Consider the following 19,296-nt stretch of genomic DNA (forward strand, 5'->3'; position numbering starts at 1 on the left):
GTGGCACTGGAGATAGGAAGAGCAACTGAACGTCTGTGACTGACACAGGGGCTGGCCAAGAAGACACACATTTGAACCCAGACATGGGGAGGAAAGGATATTAGTATGTGGTACAGAACAGGACTAAGATGAGACAGTGAGTAGTACGGTGATGGACATTACCAAGCAAGGAATGTGTGCTTTGGAACACAATTCTGACCAAGACAGACACAAGAGGTATGTGTCTTGACAGTGTCTGTGAGCAGACACATCAAAGAAGGTGTATTTGGAGACATCTATGACTGAGATAGGACACAGTGAACGATTGTGTTTGGAACAGGAGTGAGACAGAGCAGGCACAGTAAGGGGAACATGCCAGGAACTTCAAGAGAATGTGAGGCGAGGACAGAGACTCCAGAAGGAGGAGTGCCAGGAAGTTAAAAGATCCCTTCTTGGGGGATCTCTGGAGAAACCACAGTGAACAGGAGGCCTTTCTGTGCCCTCACTCCCTCAAATGCCACCTGCTGGAATCCTGGAGGAACAGCCAATTGTGCATGGGGCATCTGCACCAACAGAATGCTCAGGTGACGGGAACACCAGGTACAGTCAAATACAAGCAGCAGCTTAGGACCTGGCCCTCTCTTGGGAGGCATAGCTGTCTTCTGGGTCATTGTCCCAGGGGTCTAAGTGTCACTGGGCTGAGCAGCCACCAAAGGAGAAGTTGCTGGGGGGTGGCACTGACTCTCCCACTGGCCACCACACTCCACTGCATCCCTGGAGAGGGGAGAAGATCATAGAAGCTCAGAGTTGGAATGGACATCACAGATCATCTCATGAAAGAACCCACCCAGTGCATGAAAACCCTTGACACCACAGAGATGGGTGGTTGTTTAGCCTTGACTTAGGAATCTCCAGGGACAAGTCAGCCCATCTTATTTTGTGGCAACTTCAGTTATTTTAAATAGCTTATCAATGTTCTTCCCAAATCTGCTTTCCTACGACTTCTACCTAGTGGAACTGTTGTGCCTCCCAGGCCGCTGGACTAATTCTATCCTCCAGATTTTGTCTTCTCCAGGCTACACATTCCCACTTTCTTTAATACATCATTATATATATTATGGTTTCTAGACTATTTCCTGTAATGGACACTGTGCTGTGAATACCCATCCATATTACAATGATCTCTCCGGACATACAGTACTAGGAAGGAACACCAGTCTTTGTAGTGAGCCTGACTTATAGCAGGCACTTTTCATCTTCACGGTTACACATGAATGTGGTCAAAAAGTAAGTTCATATCTGACAATGGTAACATACTATTGCCTTATATTGAGTTTGCGGTCAATGCAAGATCTTTCATCTTTTTGAGACAAACGGCCATCCACTCTTGTGGTTCTTTATTTATATTTATTTATTTATGTTTTAATTTGTTTATCTATTTTACTTGTTTGGTTGGTTGAGTCAAAACCTAGGACATTCCATTTGTCCCAGTTAAATTTCATTTTACAGGTCTAGGATCATTTCTAGTCAGTTGAGATCATTTAAAATCATTACAAATTCAACATTCGAGATAGGTTTATTTAGCATCTGTTGTTGTTTCTAGGTGCCATTGAGTCGATTTTCACTCACAGAGACTCCACGTGACAGAGTAGAACTGCCCCACAGGGTTTTTCAGGCTGTAATCTTCAGGGAGCATATTGCCAGGTCTTTCTCCTGTGGACCCACTGGGTAGGTTTAAACTGCCAATTTTTCAGTTAGCAGCTAAGCACTTAACTGTTGTACCTCCAGGGGTGCTTATTTAGCATCTAAAGATTATCTGGTTTCCTACATGCTGGTAAGAGCCTATCGAGCTCAGTTTTGTATCATGTGCTCAGCATATACCATTAATGTATTCAGCCAAAGGAAGGGCTTGGGCAGCACAGGACTGACACAGAGAATTACGGAGCACCACCACAGACTTCCTTCCCGTCAGACAGGTAAAACTCAGTGTGCCTGGTTGCTTTACCGGTTGAGTCTACCCTCCCATGAAAGTCTTTGTCCAGTACCTTGCTGAACGGGCTCTGTCAGTAAATCTGTACTAGTATATAATGAAATTAGTTGGCGTGAATTATTTTTTTTTAATGAAGTGACACTGATTCTTGATCACAAATTATTTGTGTAATAACTGTCTTAGAATTTTGATAAGGTCTATTTCAAACTATAAGCGTATAGTTTCTGGAGTGTAGCTTCACCTTTCTTTAAAATTGGGGCAATATTTACTGGTCTCCAGGCTTCCTCCATTTCTCCAGCCCTCAAAGAGCACCAGTCAGTGGTTCTAACAACCAATGCCTTCAAGCCCCTGAGATTTAAAATCATTGAAAGCAGTTAAATGCTTTCTATCAGTCTAGGACTGTAACTTTCTCCCTACAATGTTCTCTTCTTTTTGGTTGGAAGACTATGCTTATTGCTGCAAAATATGCAAGAATTCTCCCCTAACTAATGAGATTTAACTATTTCTGGGTTTGCTACTTGCTCTGAGCATAGCTTTTTGACTCATCCTTGGTCTTCTTCCAGATTTTCCACATATGCTTTAAAAGTATAATCTCCCTAGACAACTTGATGTTGCCTCACTTATTTACATGTCTTCTTATATGTTTCCCTGTCTTATTTGTTGAACATGTCTATGGAAGAAAGAAAAATATAAAGAATGGAAGGAAAGAGAGAAGGAAGGATTTCTCATCCCTCATTGGTCAGATTCCTTTGTGTCATACCTGTTTTTATTGTCATTACAGCAACAATAAAAACTACCACCCATTAGGGCAGCACTCATATGCCAGGCGCTGGGCTAAGTGCATTATCTGCATTACTCGTGTAGTTTACACTTACTTAACATACAAAGAAACTGAGTTTCAGAGAGTTTAAATACTTTTCCCAAGCTTATATATTATTAATAAGTGGCAGGGCCAAGTCTTAAATTTAGGTCCTTTTTGATACCAAGCCTGTGCTTTTAATTGTTCCACTATATTGTCACTCATCATCTTGAGAACTATCACGGCTAAGTTCAGTGTTCAGGTCCTGCTGTCTATCTCTCCAGCATTTCCCTGTCTCACTATGATGGACTCCCAGGTGAAAGGACTATGTACAGGGGCACGTGCCATATCCTATTTCAGTCCTACAGGAAGCCTACAGTGTGATGTGGCTTCTTCTTTTACTGCAACCCTGTGTGACAGGGACGTTTAACATGGAACTCTTTTCTGCCAATCTCTCATGCCTACTACAATAGAATCTTTGTCAGCTTGGTTGCTATACTTTTGGGATACAGAATTTTGGAGAATATGTGAAAAATAAAAACAAAAAACTGGAAAAGCAGGAGGAAAGGGGAGAGAATAAATCCAGAGAGAGGGGTTAGGTGAATAAATATAATAAAGAACTAGGAGAGAAGATGGGAGAGAAGGCAGGAAGATGGGTTAAAGAGAGCCAAGACTTTGGGTGTATGGAAGATTCTGGAGTAGTTGGGATCTTTTAAAGAGGAGGTTCTTTGATAAGTTTCCTGTAGGTTATATTTGGCTCTTTCATACAATTCTTCTAAAGATTCAAATAAAGATTGTAATCACTCTTGAATTGCTGTTTGGTGCCTGGTGCTATCCCTTTATATTCAGATTACATCAATATAACCCTGGCCAAAGAAAGGAGCAGGCTGGACAATGGCCCAGCTTGTAACTCCAAGGCCAACTCACAGCCAACTTCCTCTCAACAGGGCCAAACAGGGACTTGAGGAAAAGGTCAAGGTGATGTTATATCCCAGCCTGCCCATAACAGTCTCCATTTGCACCGTTGAATTGACATATTTGGTTAACAGTTTAGTGTCATTTGTCTTTTAAGTCTTCACTAATGAAGAAACTGTTGAATAGGACAGGGCTAAAACAGAGAATTATGGCAGACCACCACAGACCTCCTTCCAGTTCAAAAGATAGCACTCAATGCATACAGGTGTAACATTCAATGGGCTCTTCACCCTCAACAGTGCCCCATTTGAAAGATAAAGGACACAATCACCCTATTAATGCAGCAAAAGAAGCAGCAGAATGTAGCAATGAGAGCAGTGAACTAGAAGACAGGGACCTGGACTGATGACTTCTTAGCATCTCTCCACGAGTGACTCTGAGGGACTTAACACCCTTCCTGTGCCTCACTTTCTCAATTTGTTAAATGAGGGGGAAGATAATCTATTAGATCCTTTGCAGCTCTGACATTCTGATTCTATGAGTAGCAGAGATGGTGGGTGACAAGACACAGGCCTTCTGATTGGGCACCAGCTGTGTGTGGGACTGTTCTCCAAAGCTGTGGGTAATTGCTTCAAATTTGGCTTTTAATGTTCTATTGTTGGTATCTGATACTTTATATTCCATGTAGAGGAAAGAGATTTCACTGGAAACACAGGAAGGACAATTTTGGGATTTGTATTAAGGAATCTGAAAGACCTCAATTTTTGAATCTGTGAAATTACATTGCAAAGCTGTTAAATGTATCTGGGTAGGAGAGGATTTTTTTTTTTTTTTTTAGGAGAGGATAGGGTGGAGCTGAGATGCCACAGCTTAAAATGCAGCGAGATCACAACTGTCTCTCCTCGAGCATATGCTCTATCAGAAACATTGGCTGAACCACTCAAATTCCTTATGCAAAACATCGTTAAAAAGGAATTTTTCTCCAATATTTTAACAGATGAGTTATTAAATGCAGCTTCTTGTTTCAATAGTTTTAGTAAAATCTTTTCCAATTTGCCAAGTATCTTCATACCTTTTTTCCACATTTAGTCTTCAACACAAACCTGTGAGGTAGGCAAGGTACAGAGCATTATTTCCATTTCAGAAGATGAGAAAAATGCAATGTAGGGGCATGGATTGACTTATGGCTAGTGGGGGATCCAGGGCTATAAACCAGGCATTCTGCCTCCCAAACAAGGAGTTCTATCCATTGGGAAGCACAGAAATCATTTGTGTGGTAGGAAAAGTTTTGAAATGAAGTATTAACAGTTAATGAAAGAGACTTACAACTACCTGTGGTCCTTAAGAAGGAGAAGATGAGGAAGGAGAAAAAGAAGAAGGAGGAGGAGAAGAGAAAAACAAAGGAGAAGAAGAAGGGGAGGAGGAGAGGAAGAGGGGGAGAGGAGTAGAAGAATCGCTAGCTACATCATATTTCTCAAAGTGGTCCAGGCACCATGTACATCCTAATTATCTGGGAATCCTGTTACAAATACAGATTTGCAAGATTCACAGCAGACATCTGACAGCAAGGGTAGGAGGGGAGCATAAATCTGCATTTTTACAAAGTGTTGCCAGGTGACTCTTGGGCACATAGGAGGAATATGAGCTTCTCTGAGCAGGTGGATATCCGGTTATTCTACTCATACCTGAGGCAGAGCTTAAAGAAAGAGACTTGGGAGGCAGAAGAGAGAAAGAACAAGTGAATTAGAAGGGCCAGAGCATTCCATGATGATCTATTAGGGATTGGAATAGAGGCACTGAGATGAGATCCAAAACAGCCCATTTTCGCAAAGTGGACAAGCAGGAATTATTGGATTTTATCACATTGAAGATAAGGAAATGAGAAAAGACTTGATGATGAATCAGGAAAATGAGAAGGCAAAAAATGTGAAGAGATATGCAGAAAGCAGCATTTTTAGGTGCTCCTCATGTGATGAAAAACGCAATGACTGGGTACGATTAGCTGGTAAAAACTGTCTATAGACAATGATCACATAGGTTTGTACTAAGTTATCAGTAAGCTCAGTTACTCAAAAGGCAGTGTCCTTGGTCAGTTTCTTCGTTTGTCTTTAGATTTATAATCACCCGTTATGGATTACCGAAGCTGGAAGATCCAGTGTTTCCCAAACATGGATGTATTCCATAGATGATATGCCAGATGACAGGCATATCATCATTAAACAGCAATAAACCCCATCAGGAATATTTGACATTTCTTTCATTCATTCTGGTTGTTTTAAAGAATAACACTCAGGTTGGCTCTCCTCTGACTTCAACATGTCTCTAACAGCCTAATAAATGGAGGGCAGGCCTTGCGCCAGTAATGAGATCCAGCTAAATTTTAGTAAGTTTGTTTTTTTTTCATTGTGTCTATTATTAATATTTTTTGTTAGAGTTTTATTTTATAACAAATAAAGCATACAGCCATACAAAATTTCAACAAGAACTCTTCAATGACATTGGTCATGTACTTCACATTGTGTCACCACTCTCACTATCTCTGTCCATATTGTTTCATCAGCATTAATTTAGGTGCTCTGCCCCTAAAGTTCTCATCTGCATTTCAGATTAACTTGTCAGTTTGAACTCATATAAATAATTATTTATAAGAGTGCAATGCTTAAGGCAAACACTATTAATTGGGCTGAGCTGTTGTTTAGTTTAATGGTGGCTTCATGGGATAGTTTTGGTTCAAGATTTAAAAATCATTTCTGGGCAATAGATTTGGGGTTTCCTCAGTCTCAGTGGATCCAGTAAGTCTGGTTTCCATATGAATTTGAAGTTCTGTTCCATGATTTTACTCCTTTTCATCAGGATCCATCTATTGGGTCCTTGATCAAAACATTCAGTGATGTTAGATGGGCATCATCTATTCATTGCATTTATTTTTAAAATCACCTCTATACGGTTTTGAATTTAAGGTCAAGATACAGAGTTTCCTTTACAAATACATCTATTTACATCAAAAATGTATTTAAAAGACAAATATTAAGCAAATAATAGCATAAGTAGAAGGTAGGTATGGTAAAAATTATGAAAGCATGCAAGGGACAAAGGCTCCCAGTGGAAACACTGCTTTCTTCCATCTCTCCATTACATAGATGATAAAACTGAATTTTGAAGAGCATTTAAAAAAAAAAAAATTTTTTTTTTTTTTTTTTTTAGTTTATTGGCAAGAACATACAAGATCTTAGAGGACCTTAAGCCATAACTCTTTCTACTATTCTGTGCTGCTTGCAGAAACTACCCCTCGTGGCTGAATTTGCACAGACTGGAAGAACTGACCTTGAGGCTTCTGGACAAAACGTATTCCCAGGTGCTTTTTATTTCTATCACCAACCACAGACCTGTTCATGTCCTAGCATGCCAAAGTGTAAGATCAAATCAGACTTAATTGGGGTGTGGTTTATTCTGATCCCAGTGCACCTCTTTCTCTATTTCTCTACATAATTTAACTATGAGGTCAAACCAATCACCTTCACAAGACTTTTTTCCCATTGTCCCCCACTGCTCCTAAATGACAAATCATTGGAATGTCGAGTCTTTAGGGGATCAGACTGGCTGCCTGTCTTTTCTGCTGAACTATTTCAACATGACAAAACCTAACCATACCTAGGAGAAAATGCCTTAAAACTACAAACTAAAATAAAAATAGCTAACATTTATTGTTGATGAGGTGCCAATAGCTATGCTAAGCAAGTCATAGATTATCTCATATAATCATCACATCAGTCCTGTCACCTGTGTTCTATTATTATTCGCAGTTTCTAAATGAGAGGAATGAGGCCTAGTGGTGGAGCCAGGATCTGATCCAGGTAGTCCAGCTCCAGAACTTCCCTTAACCAGCATCACTAAATGTGCACCTTCATGGAACAGGCACCCCCATCCCTAGGAATTGCAGGTAAGAAAGCAGTCTGCCCTTGAGAAGCTGCCCAGGGGAGCTGACGGTATGTCAGGTGCATAAAGAGTATTTCGGGCACTGTGGAGGATGAGCTGAGCTTCTAAGAGAAGGAAAAGCAGGTCCAGTGGAGGAAGCTATTAGTTTTTGTGGGAGATTGAGGGGCCGGGGATGAGTAAAGTTTAGGGAGTTCATATCGGCATCACACCTCAAGGAATGAGTAGGCTTGTGCCAGATAGGAAAGTACAAAAGAGCATTTCAGGCAGCAAAAATAATCCCAATGCTGGAGAACTCACTATTCGAGCTGACCAATCATGCCTGCCTGTTGCATAGAGAGTAAGGTGGTGGGAGCAAGGCTGCAGGGGAGGGGGTGGAGGGGGGAACAGAGTTGAGGGAAATGCACTGGAAAATCAGACTGGGAAGGCCAAAACAGGCTTGACATGCCCTTCACTATCTGTCCACTGCAAACCACACTGTACTGTCCAAGGTTATTCTATTACAACCCAAACCAGCTGGCATTTACAGTTTAAAATTCCACATGTCTGCATGTCCTTTCCAACCTCTTGAATGATACACACGAAACAGCTTCTCTTTCTTCATGGTTATATTATACACAAAGGAGCATTAGTGGCAAAATGATTAAGCACTTGGCTGCTAACTGAGAGGTTGGTAGTTCAAACTTACCAGTGGCTCCACAGGAGAAAAGACCTAGCAATCTGCTCTCATAAAGATTACAGCCTAGGAAACTATGGGGCAGTTCTACTCTGTCCTATATGGTCACTATGAGTTAGAATCAACTTGATGGCTGCCGTAGATTGAATTATGTCCCCCCAAAAATGTGTGCATTGGTTTGGCTGAGCCATGATTCCCAATATTGTGTGGTTGTTCTCCATTTTGTGAGTGTAATTTTATGTTAAAGAGGATTAGGGTGGGATTGTAACACCCTTACTAAGGTCACATCCCTAATTCAATGTAAAGGGAGTTTGCCTGGGGGGGTGGCTTGCACCAGCTTTTATCTTACAAGAGATAAATGGAAAGGGAAGCAAGCAGAGAGTCAGGGACCTCATAATACCAAGAAAGAGGCACTGGGAGCAGAGAGTGTCCTTTGGACCCGGGGCTCCTGTGCAGAGAAGCTCCTAGTCTGGGGGAAGATTGACGAGAAGGACCTTCCTTCAAAGCAAACAGAGAAAGAAAGCCTCCCCTGGAACTGACACCCTGAATTTAGGCTTCTAGCCTACTAGACTGTGAGAAAATAAACCTCTCTTTGTTAAAGCCATCCACTTGTGGTATCTCTGTTATGGAACCACTAGATGACTAAGACAACAGCACACAACATATTATACACAGAGCCCCAAAAGAAAATCTGAGGTAGAAAAAAATAAATTATAATTGGTAGCCCTTTCAGGGAAAAGGCACCTTCAAACCACCAAAGTATGTGAATAGCCTTCCTTGAATTCAATTCTAGAACCCACCCTTTTAGAAAGCCATGGACAAGCTGGACTGAATCCAGAAGTTCACCAGGATGGTGTATGATGCCACAATCCTGTCATTTCAAGAGTGGTTGCAAAGCTGACAAGGGAGTTTTTTTTGTTTTTTTTTTTTTAAATGCTTCTACGGCAGAGTTTGGAGCAACAAAGAGAAGTGGGATGGTAAAAGGTTGACTGTGAGCTCCGTGATGGCAGGGACATTTCTTATCTAGATCTCTGATGTATCCCCAGTGCCTAGCACAGTGCCTGTACCATATCAGGCACTCAATTAAAAAACAATGAATGAATGGATCAATGAAGGAATAAATGAGAAGTCGGCTAACAGTTTTGAGACCTAGGTTCTCATCTTTGTCACTGGGCTCATATATCTGCATTACCGTAAGTCAACTTTTAAGTTCTCCAGCCTCAGTTTTCTTGTCTGTAAAATGTTGGGTTCACCAGTCTATTTCAGGCTATTTTTAACAGGAATTTTAACAAATTACCTCATGGAGAGGCCACAGTAGACATTGGAACGATAGGAGCAATGCTGGAATTTTGTTCACCCTCCCCCCACCCACACTAACACCTGTTTCTATCAAAGCAGTTCTACTTTCATTTGTTCACACTTCCAAATAAGATTCCCTTTGAACACAAGATTTCTACACCTGAAAAAAACATTTGAAAATCACTGGACTTCTTGAGCCCTGTTATCACTTTCAGCCATAAGATTCTAGGCTTTTAGAATGCCAAATTATAGGGAAGTAAAATTTGACCAGACTTTGCCACAACTATTGTTGTTGGTGGATGCCATCAAGTAAGTTCTGACTCATAATGACTCTATGTGTCAGAGTACCCAACAAAACCCACTGCCGTCAAGTCAATTTTGACTCAAATTCTGACTCATAGGCAACCTTAAAGGGCAGAGTAGAACTGCCCCACTGGGTTTCCAAGGAGGGCCTCGTGGACTTGAACTGCTGACCTTTTGGTTAGCAGCTGAAGTCTTAACCACTACGCCACCAGGATTTCCATGTGACAGAACAGAACTGCATTATAGGGTTTTCTTATCTGTAATCCTTATGAAAGCAGGTCTCCGGATCTTTCTGCCCAGGTGGGTTCAAACTGCCAAACTTTTGGTTAACAGCCAATCGCTTAATCTTTTGTGCCATCAGGGATCCTTTTGCTACACCAGGGTCACTCAAACAATAGAATGCCTTGCATAATAATGAGCTGCCCCTCAGTGGGAAGAGAAATAGACGGCCACCTATTAAACAAATTGTAGAAGAAATCACTGCGTTGGTTGGGATATTTGACCACGTTATTTCTGAAGTTCTTTCTATGTCTAAGAATAAAAAATTCTGCATTCTTTTGAAAGAATTTTGAGTAAACTAGAAAGCTATACAGCTTATTGGTTAAAAGCAAGACCTTTGCAATCAGATGGCCATTTGTTAGAATTCTGGCTCCGCTCTCACCAGTTGTGAAGCCTTGGTCAAGTTATTTACTGTATTTTTACACAAATAACACTCACCGTCTATGTTTGTTTGCTAACCGTGCCCTCCCCCGTGAGGCATTTTCTTAAGCGCTCTTGTCTTAGGGTGGGTTCTCTAGAGAAGCAAAACCAGGGAAGTGTAAATACATACATTGAAAAAAAAAAAAAACCCAAACCCAGTGCCGTGGAGTTGGTTCCGACTCATAGTGACACTATAGGACAGAGTAGAACTGCCCCAAAGAGTTTCCGAGGAGCGCCTGGTGGATTTGAACTGCCGACCCTTTGGTTAGCAGCCATAGCACTTAACCACTACGGCACCAGGTTTTCCAAATACATACATACATACATATATATACGTATGTATATGCTGTCGTTGTTGTTAGGTGCCATCGAGTTGGTTTCAACCCATAGTGACCTTATGCATGACAAAATGAAACACCATACAGCCCTGTGCCATCCTCACAATCGTTATGCTTGAGCCCATTGTTTTGGCCACCAAGTCAATCCATCTCATTGAAGGTCTTCCTCTTTACTCTGGCCCTCTACTTTACCAAGCATGATGTCCTTTTCCAGGGACTGGTCCCTCCTAATAACATGTCCAAAGTATGTGAGACGAAATCTCACAATCCTTACTTCTAAGGGCATTCTGGCTATACTTCTTCCAAGACAGATTTGTTCATTCTTTCGGCAGTCCATGGTATGTATATTCAATATTCTTTGCCAACACCATAATTCAAAGGCATCGATTCTTTGATCTTCCTTATTCATTGCCCAGCTTTCACATGCATATAAGGCAATTGAAAACACCACGGCTTGGGTCAGGCACACCTTAGTCTTAAAAGTGACAATTTTGTTTTTTTTAACTCTTTAAGAGATCTCTTGCAGCAGATTTGCCCAACGCAATTTACCATTTGATTTCTTGACTGCTGCTTCCATGTGTGCTGATTAAGGATCCAAGTAAATGAAGTAAAATGAATTCCTTGACAACTTCAATCTTTTCTCCATTTTTCATGATGTTCTTTATTGCTCCAGTTGTGAGGATTTTTGTTTTTTTTATGTTGAGGTATAATCCATACTGAAGGCTGTGGTCTTTGATCTTCATCGGTAAGTGCTTCAAGTCCTCTTTACTTTCAACAAGCAAGGTTGTGTTATCTGCATATCAAAGGTTGTTAATGGGTCTTCCTCCAATCTTGATGCCCCATTCTTCTTCATATAGTCCAGTTTCTTGGATTATTTGCTCAGCATACAGATTAAGTATAGTGAAAGGCTACAACCCTGACACACACCTTTCTTGACTTTAAACTACCCAGCATTTCCTTGTTCTGCTCGAACGACTGCCACTCTATGCACAGATTCCTCATGAGCACAACGAAGTGTTCTGAAATTCCCATTCTTTCCAATATTATCCGTAAATTGTTATGATCCACACAGTAGAATGCCTTTGCATAGGCAATAAAACAGGTAAACATCTTTCTGCTTTTCTCTGTTTTTAGCCAGGATCTTTTGACATCAGCAATGATCTCCCTCATTTCACGTTCTGAATCCTGCTTGAATTTCTGGCAGTTCCCTGTCGTTGTACTGCTGCAATCACTTTTGAATGCTCTTCGGCAAAATTTTACTTGAGCGTGATATTAATGATATTGTTCAATAGTTTCCACATTGGGTTGGACCACCTTTCTTTGGAACAGGCATAAGTATGAATCTCTTCCAGTCAGTTGGCCAGGTAGCTGTCCTCCAAATTTCTCGGCATAGATGAGTGAGCACTTCTAGCACGGCATCCTTTGTTGAAACATCTCAATTGGTATTCCATCCATTCCTGGAGCCCTGTTTTTCACCACTGTCTTCGGTGCAGCTGGGACTTTTCCTTCCATGCCATCGGTTCTTGATCATATGCTACCTCCTGAAATGGCTGAACATTGACCAATTCTTTTTGGTACAGTGACTCTGTGTATTCCTTCCATCTGCTTGATGCTTCCTGCATTGTTCAGTATTTTGCCCACAGAATCCTTCACTATTGCAACTCAAGGCTTGAATTGTTTCTTTAGTTCTTTCAGCTTGAGAAATGCCAAGTATGTTCTTCCCTTTGGCTTTCTAACTCCAGGCCTTGGTGCATGCCATTATAATACTTTGTCTTCTCGAGCCACCCTTTGAAATCTTCTGTTCAGCTGTTTTACTTTATCATTTCTTCTGTTCGCTGTAGCTACTTGATATTCAAAAGCAAGTTTCAGAGTCTCTTCTTACATCCATTTTGGCCTTTTCTTTCTTTCCTTCTCTTTTTAATGGCCTCTTACTTTCTTCATGTATAATGTCTTTAATGTCATTCCACAACTCGTCTGGTCTTCAGTCATTAGTGTTCAATGCTTCACATCTATTCTTGAGATGGTCTCTAAATTCAGGTGGGATACACTCAAGGTCATACTTTGACTCTCGTGGACTTATTCTAATTTTCTTTAGCTTCAGCTTGAACTTACATATGAGCAGTTGATGGTCTGTTCCATAGTTGGATCCCGGCCTTGTTCTGACTGATGATATTAAGCTTTTCCATTGTCATTTTCCACAGATGTAGCTGATTTGATTCCTGTGTATTCAATCTGGCGAGGTCCATGTGTACAGTCACCATTTTTGTTGTTGAAAAAAGGTATTTGCAATGAGGAAGTCGTTGGTCTTGCAAAATTCTATCATGTGATCTATGGCATCATTTCTATCACCAAGGCCATATTTTCCAACTACTGATCCTTCTTCTTTGTTTCTAGCTTTCTCATTCCAATAACCAGTAATTATCAGTGCATCCTGCATATTCAATCAATTTCAGATTGCAGAAGTTGGTAAAAACCTTCAGTTTCTTCATCTTTGGCCTTAGTGGTTGGTGTGCAAATTTGAATAATGGTTGTATTAATTGGTTTTCCTTGTAGGAGTATGGATATTTTCCTATCACTGCCAGCATCATACTTCAGGATAGATCTCGTAATGTTCTTTCTGATGGTGAATGCAACACCAATCCTCTCCAATTTGTCATTCCCATCGTAGTAGACAATATGACTGTCCAATTCAAAATGGCCAATACCAGTCCATTTCAGCTCACTAAGGCCTAGGATATCAATGTTTATGCCTTCCATTTCATTTTTGATGATTTCCAGTTTTCCTAGATTCGTACTTCGTACATTCCAGGTTCTGATTATTAACGGATGTTTACAGCAGTGTCTTCTCATTTTGAGTTATGCCATATCAGCAAAAGAAGGCCTCGAAACCTTGACTCCATATACATCATTAAGGTCAACTCTACTTTGAGAAGTTCTTCCCAGGTCATCTTTTGAGTACCTTTCAACCTGAGGGGCTCATCTTCCAGCACTGTATTAGACAATATCCCTCTGCTAATTATAAGGTTTTCACCGGTTGATTTTTTTCAAAAATAGACCACCAGGTCCTTCTTCCTATTCTGCCTTAGTCTGGAAGCTCAGCTGAAACCTGTCCACCATGGGTGACCTTGCTGGTGTTTGAAATACTGGTGGCATAGCTTCTAGCATCACAGCAACATGCAAGCCCCCACAGTACAACAAACTGACAGATCTTTTTGTTTAGTAGCCTAGCTCTTAACCAATGTACCACCAGGGCTCCGTACATATACGTATACATTGGTTAAGAGCCATGGAAATGTTGGCAGTTTGAACCCTCCAGCCACTCCTTAGAAACCCCATGGGGCAGTTCTACTCTATCCTACAGGGTCCCTATGAGTTTGAATCGACTCAATGGCAATGGTTTTACATATATATATATATATATACACACACACACACACAGAGACAGAGAGAGAGAGATTTATCTGAAGAAAATTGCTTATGCAGTTATGGCAAGTCCCAAGTCCATGGGTCAGGCATCAGGCTGGAGATTTCTCCTGACTCACATAGCTGCAGGGGCTGACAAACCCAAGACTAGAAAGTAAGATGGTAGGCCACTGGCTCATAGGTTGCAGAGGCTGACAAATCCAAGATCAGCAGGTAAGATGTCAGACCACTGGCTCATAGACTGTGGAGGCTGATGAATTCCAACACCGGCAGGTAATACGGCAGGCAGCTGGCTCAAGTCCCAAGAACTGGAGGTCAGATGATGATGAGCTGAATGCAGTATTCAAAGCAAGCAAGCAAGCTTTGCCAGAATATCCATATATATTGGGTGCAGGCCACACCCTCGGGGAAACTTCCCTTAAAGCTGATTGGCTGATCAGATCAGATCACATCATGGAGGATGACTACATCATTACATAGCTGCAAAATTACATCATTATATAACTGCCAAACTACATCATTACATAACTGCCAACATGCATCATTACTTAACTGCCAAAACACTGAGAATCATGGCCCAGCCAAGTTGACACACAATCTTAGCCATCACAGCACTATTCAATTTTTTTTTTTTTTACAGTAACATGTTAAAAAAAAAAATAGTGGCATAACAGTGCTTACGAAAATACCTCGTGAAGGGAGGACTAGGTTGGCAAACAAATGTAGAAGGTCTGCATTATTTTTGTAAAAATATGGTAATCACTCTGAGTCTCAGTTTCCCATTGAAAAAATGGGATATTAATATCTATTCCACAGAATAAGTTAAGGATTAAATGAGATAGTGTATGTAATACAAGAAGCCCTGGTGGCATAATGGCTAAGTGCTGGGCTGCTAGCAGAAATATTGGTGGTCTGAACCTACCCAGCAGCTCTGCGGAAGAAAGACCTACTGATCTGTTCCCATAAAGATTACAGCCTAGTTCTGACACATGGGGTTGCTAGGAGTTGGAATTGACTCAATGGCACTTAACAACAACAATAACATATGAAATGAGCTTACCACAATAGCTGGTATATAAACAAATGCTCAGTGAAAAGTAGCTGTTAAGATGATGATGATGATGATAAAGATGATGACAAAGATGGTGATGACTGGACCCGGAATCAAAATTATTGCTAAAGCAACAAATTATCACTCATGACAATCATATATACGTGCGAGTACATGCACGCACACACACAGACAAACACACACAGTCTCCTTTCCCCAAAATCCAAAACTCAATGTAGGCAGCCAATTCACAAAGAGAAGAAAAAATTAAATTATGCTGCAAAGAAAACAAAAGCCTGAGAAGGATAAAAGGAACACAAGCAGGCACCAAATATATTTGTTTATCAGATTTATCAAAATATAGATTCACCCATTTCTTAGAGAATAAAAAGATCTTCCAAAACAACCCTGTGAAATGTTTCTAAGAAGCTTGTTAAATATAACCTGAAATAGGCATGGAACCAAGAAAAGACAATTCAGAAATCATTTTGTGAGAAGTAGATCGTTGACTCTTTGTTTGAATATAGTCCAGAGCATCCTCAGTTGTTTATTTATACAACAGAGGTCATGCAATGTGTTTCCCTGCTGGAGGCTTGGAGATGATTTCACAGCATTTGTGGCAGAACCAGCTAGAACCCTTTACCTCTCTCCCTTCCCCACAGCTCACCTCTTCTTACAGTTGAAGTACTTTTCCCCATCTCCCTACTCATTGCCCAGGGACAAACTTATCCCCTTATTGAGAGGACCTTATGGTGAGTTTGACATCATAAAGTGGTCCACAAATAGGAGCCTTGTCCTACTGACCTTTGTTCCTGCCTTTTTGCTTTACAAGATGATGATTATGGTAACAAGAGTACAATTTACCAATACTTTACCATGTTCCAGGCTCCATGTGTCCAATATCTTACATTAGCCTCACAAAAGTCTTATGAAACAAGGACCACCTTTATTCCCATTTTACACAGGAAGAAACCAAAACACTGAGAGGTCAAGTAACTTGCCCAGGATCACACAGTTTCAAAGTGGCAGAACCAGGAGTCAAACTGAGGTCTGTCACATAGCGAGTCCTATGCTTTTAACCATAACACTAAACTGCTTCACTGATATCCTGGTTCCTTCTAGGTTGGGATCCTGCCTGTCTTCTCCAGAGCCTGAAATCCTGATCCTAACTGTCACCATATGAAGAAGAATGAAGCCTGAAAACCAAATGGAGGGGACATCCCCTGAATCCCAGCCAAAGGCTCTGCCTCCCTACAAATCTTTAAACAGCAATCATTTGGACAATAAAGCTTCAAACAACAAATATTTATCCTGTTGGATGGATATGACCAATATTTCCTTTAAACAGACTCTCTGCCATCAAAGCTGGTGTGTACCACTGAGTATCTATAGAGCTCCAGGATACATTTCTTCCTTAGAAATGTCTACATTTCCTACTAGCCACTGATTGCCAGCACAATCACGGAAAGAAAACAGAATAGTTCCTGAAATTGCCAAAATTACCTCTGACACATCTCTTCTCACTGGTAATCTTTCCAGAAGTTCTCCAGCTTCCGCTGAACAAAATACTACAATTGGCTGAAGCAGGTTTTTCACTCCCCTGTGGGAGGACTTCCATAATTCTGTAGCCCACAGTATCACACAGGAAGGGTCTGAAAGCATCTTTGTATCCTCCTACTCCTTCCACAGCAATGCTGACTGACAATCAGTCAATGCTTCTAGTGACTGATGGTCAATCGACACCTCTAAGTGACTTTCTCATGCTACTTTACTAGGCACTCCCTAGTAAGGCAGCTCATTTCATCTTGTGCTGAAATATATATTCTTCTAACTTCAACTCTTTGTTCCTACCTCTATCCCTTGGGGCCATGCAGAACAAGCCGTATCCCTTTTTCCCATGACAGTCCTTCAGAAATATAAAAACAATGCTTATGACCTGAATCTCCTTTGCTCTAAGTTCAGCATCCCAGTTCCTTCCATTGCTCTTCATCCATCATAGATTCCACAAAGAGAATCAAGGTAGTACTCTCTTCGGGCCACACTCCAGTTTGTGAACGCCCACTATTAGTTGAAGCTTCTACACTTCTTCAGGGCAGAGGCCTGCATCATTACACTACGGACTGAGCCCACACATTTACATGTGGGTGTGGTTTTCCATTGGGTCTCTTTGCATACTTTGGAGGCGATTCCTTCCTGAACAGCTGCTCTGACTAAATCGGGAGGGTTGTGTCCCTGCCAAGTACACTCTGTAAGAGAACAAGCTCATGGAGCCTGCCTGGTAGGGTATATCTGCAAGGTTACTGCCTGCATTCTAGCCATAGTGGTGCTGGACCCTTCCTCCCAGAAACAACACTTATCACCTTCTACAGGGCTTTCTTTTTCCCCCTTGTTTTGGGAATGGATGGGGATTAAAACCAAAAAACCAAACCCATTGCTGTCAAGTAGATTCTGATTCAAAGTGACCCTATAGGACTAAGTAGAACTGCCCTATAGGATTTCCAAGCCTGTAAATCTTTACGGGAGCAGACTGCCACATCTTTCGCCCATGGAGTGGCTGGTGGGCTCAAACCTCTGACCTTTCGGTTAGCAGCTGAGCACATAACCACTGTACCACCAGGGCTCCTTGAATGGGGATTAAAATGGGCCAAATGGTTCAGGGGCTTCTCTGAAGTAGAACTGTTAAAGGATCTCTCTCAATGTTCCCTGTGAGTGGTAAGACGCCTCTGTTGCAAAGACCAGAGGATTAGTTTCAATCAGGGTTTTCCAACCTTAGTAATATTTTAACATTTGAAGCCAGACAATTCTTTGTTGTGGGGCACTACCCTGTGCATTATAGGATGTTTAGCAGTATCCCTGGCCTCTACCACTGGATGCTAAAAGCACCCACAAGTTGTGCTGACCAAATGTGTTTGCAGACATCACCAAATATTGCCTGGTGGGTAAAATCGCCCCCATCTGAGAACCAATGGTTTAAATTCACACAATCTCTGTAGTCTAGGACACGGAACAGGCAGAAATTTGAAACACTATCTAATTCAACTTCTTTGTTTTATCAGTGCTGAGAGATGATGGCTGGTTGGGTCAGTAAGGGATTAGAAGACAGGCCTTCTGCTTTTTCCACTACACCAGTTATTCTCAACCTTGCTACACATTATACCAGACTAGATGCCGTCGAGTCAATTTCAATTCATGGCGATACCATGTGTGGCAGAGTAGAACTGCACCCCATAGGGTTTTCAATGGTTGTGATCTTTCAGAAGTAGATCAACCAGGCCTTTCTTTCAAGGCACCTCTAGTTGGATTCAAACCACCAACTTTTTGGATAGTAGCCAAATGCCTTAACAATTTGCACCATCCAGGGACTGATGCACATTAGACCTCCTAAAACATATGGATGTCTTGGCTCCCAGGAGACTAATCAGAGTAGACTCTACAAGTGGAGGCCAGGCTCGGGGAGTGTTTCAGAGCTCCTGGGTGTTTCTAATGCGCAGCCAAGGTTGTAGGCCAGAGCACCACTCCACACTGCTTCCATTCTGGACCTGGACAAACCACCGTGGGCATCTCTGGGGCTGGGTGCTGTTTTGGTGCCTGTCCTGCAGGGTGGCATGCACAGTCCCCCTTTATTGTGGATACCAATCTCAGAGAACTGTGACATCCTGACAGGGGAAGCATCTGCAGAGCAAAAGGGGTAAAACAAATACCCATAGAATGTACTCAACTTGTCTGACGTGGTTAGCATGTTTTATGTTGGGTGGAAGAAATGCCTACAGGTAATTGAAACGCCAGATGGCATATTCAAAATAACAGACCCAACTGTTCAGCACAGGGCATTGTGTACCCAGGAGACAAGTCTTGTCTCATGTTGCTTAAACAATTATTTATAAACAGTGT

General features: G+C 41.5%; 1 protein-coding gene across 1 annotated transcript in view; it reads right to left on the reverse strand.

Annotated features, from left to right (window-relative positions):
• Nucleotides 1-624: 624 nt before the first annotated feature.
• HTR4 (5-hydroxytryptamine receptor 4) overlaps nucleotides 625-19,296 on the reverse strand; it is a 76,504-nt gene continuing 57,832 nt past the window's right edge. Inside the window, exon 5 of the mRNA XM_010591674.3 lies at nucleotides 625-753. Coding sequence (XP_010589976.3) covers nucleotides 663-753 — 91 coding nt within the window. The 3' untranslated portion in view covers nucleotides 625-662. The remainder of the gene's footprint in view (nucleotides 754-19,296) is intronic.

The sequence above is a fragment of the Loxodonta africana genome, chromosome 2 (assembly GCF_030014295.1).
Source record: "Loxodonta africana isolate mLoxAfr1 chromosome 2, mLoxAfr1.hap2, whole genome shotgun sequence".
In the NCBI taxonomy this organism is placed as follows: Eukaryota; Metazoa; Chordata; class Mammalia; order Proboscidea; family Elephantidae; genus Loxodonta; species Loxodonta africana.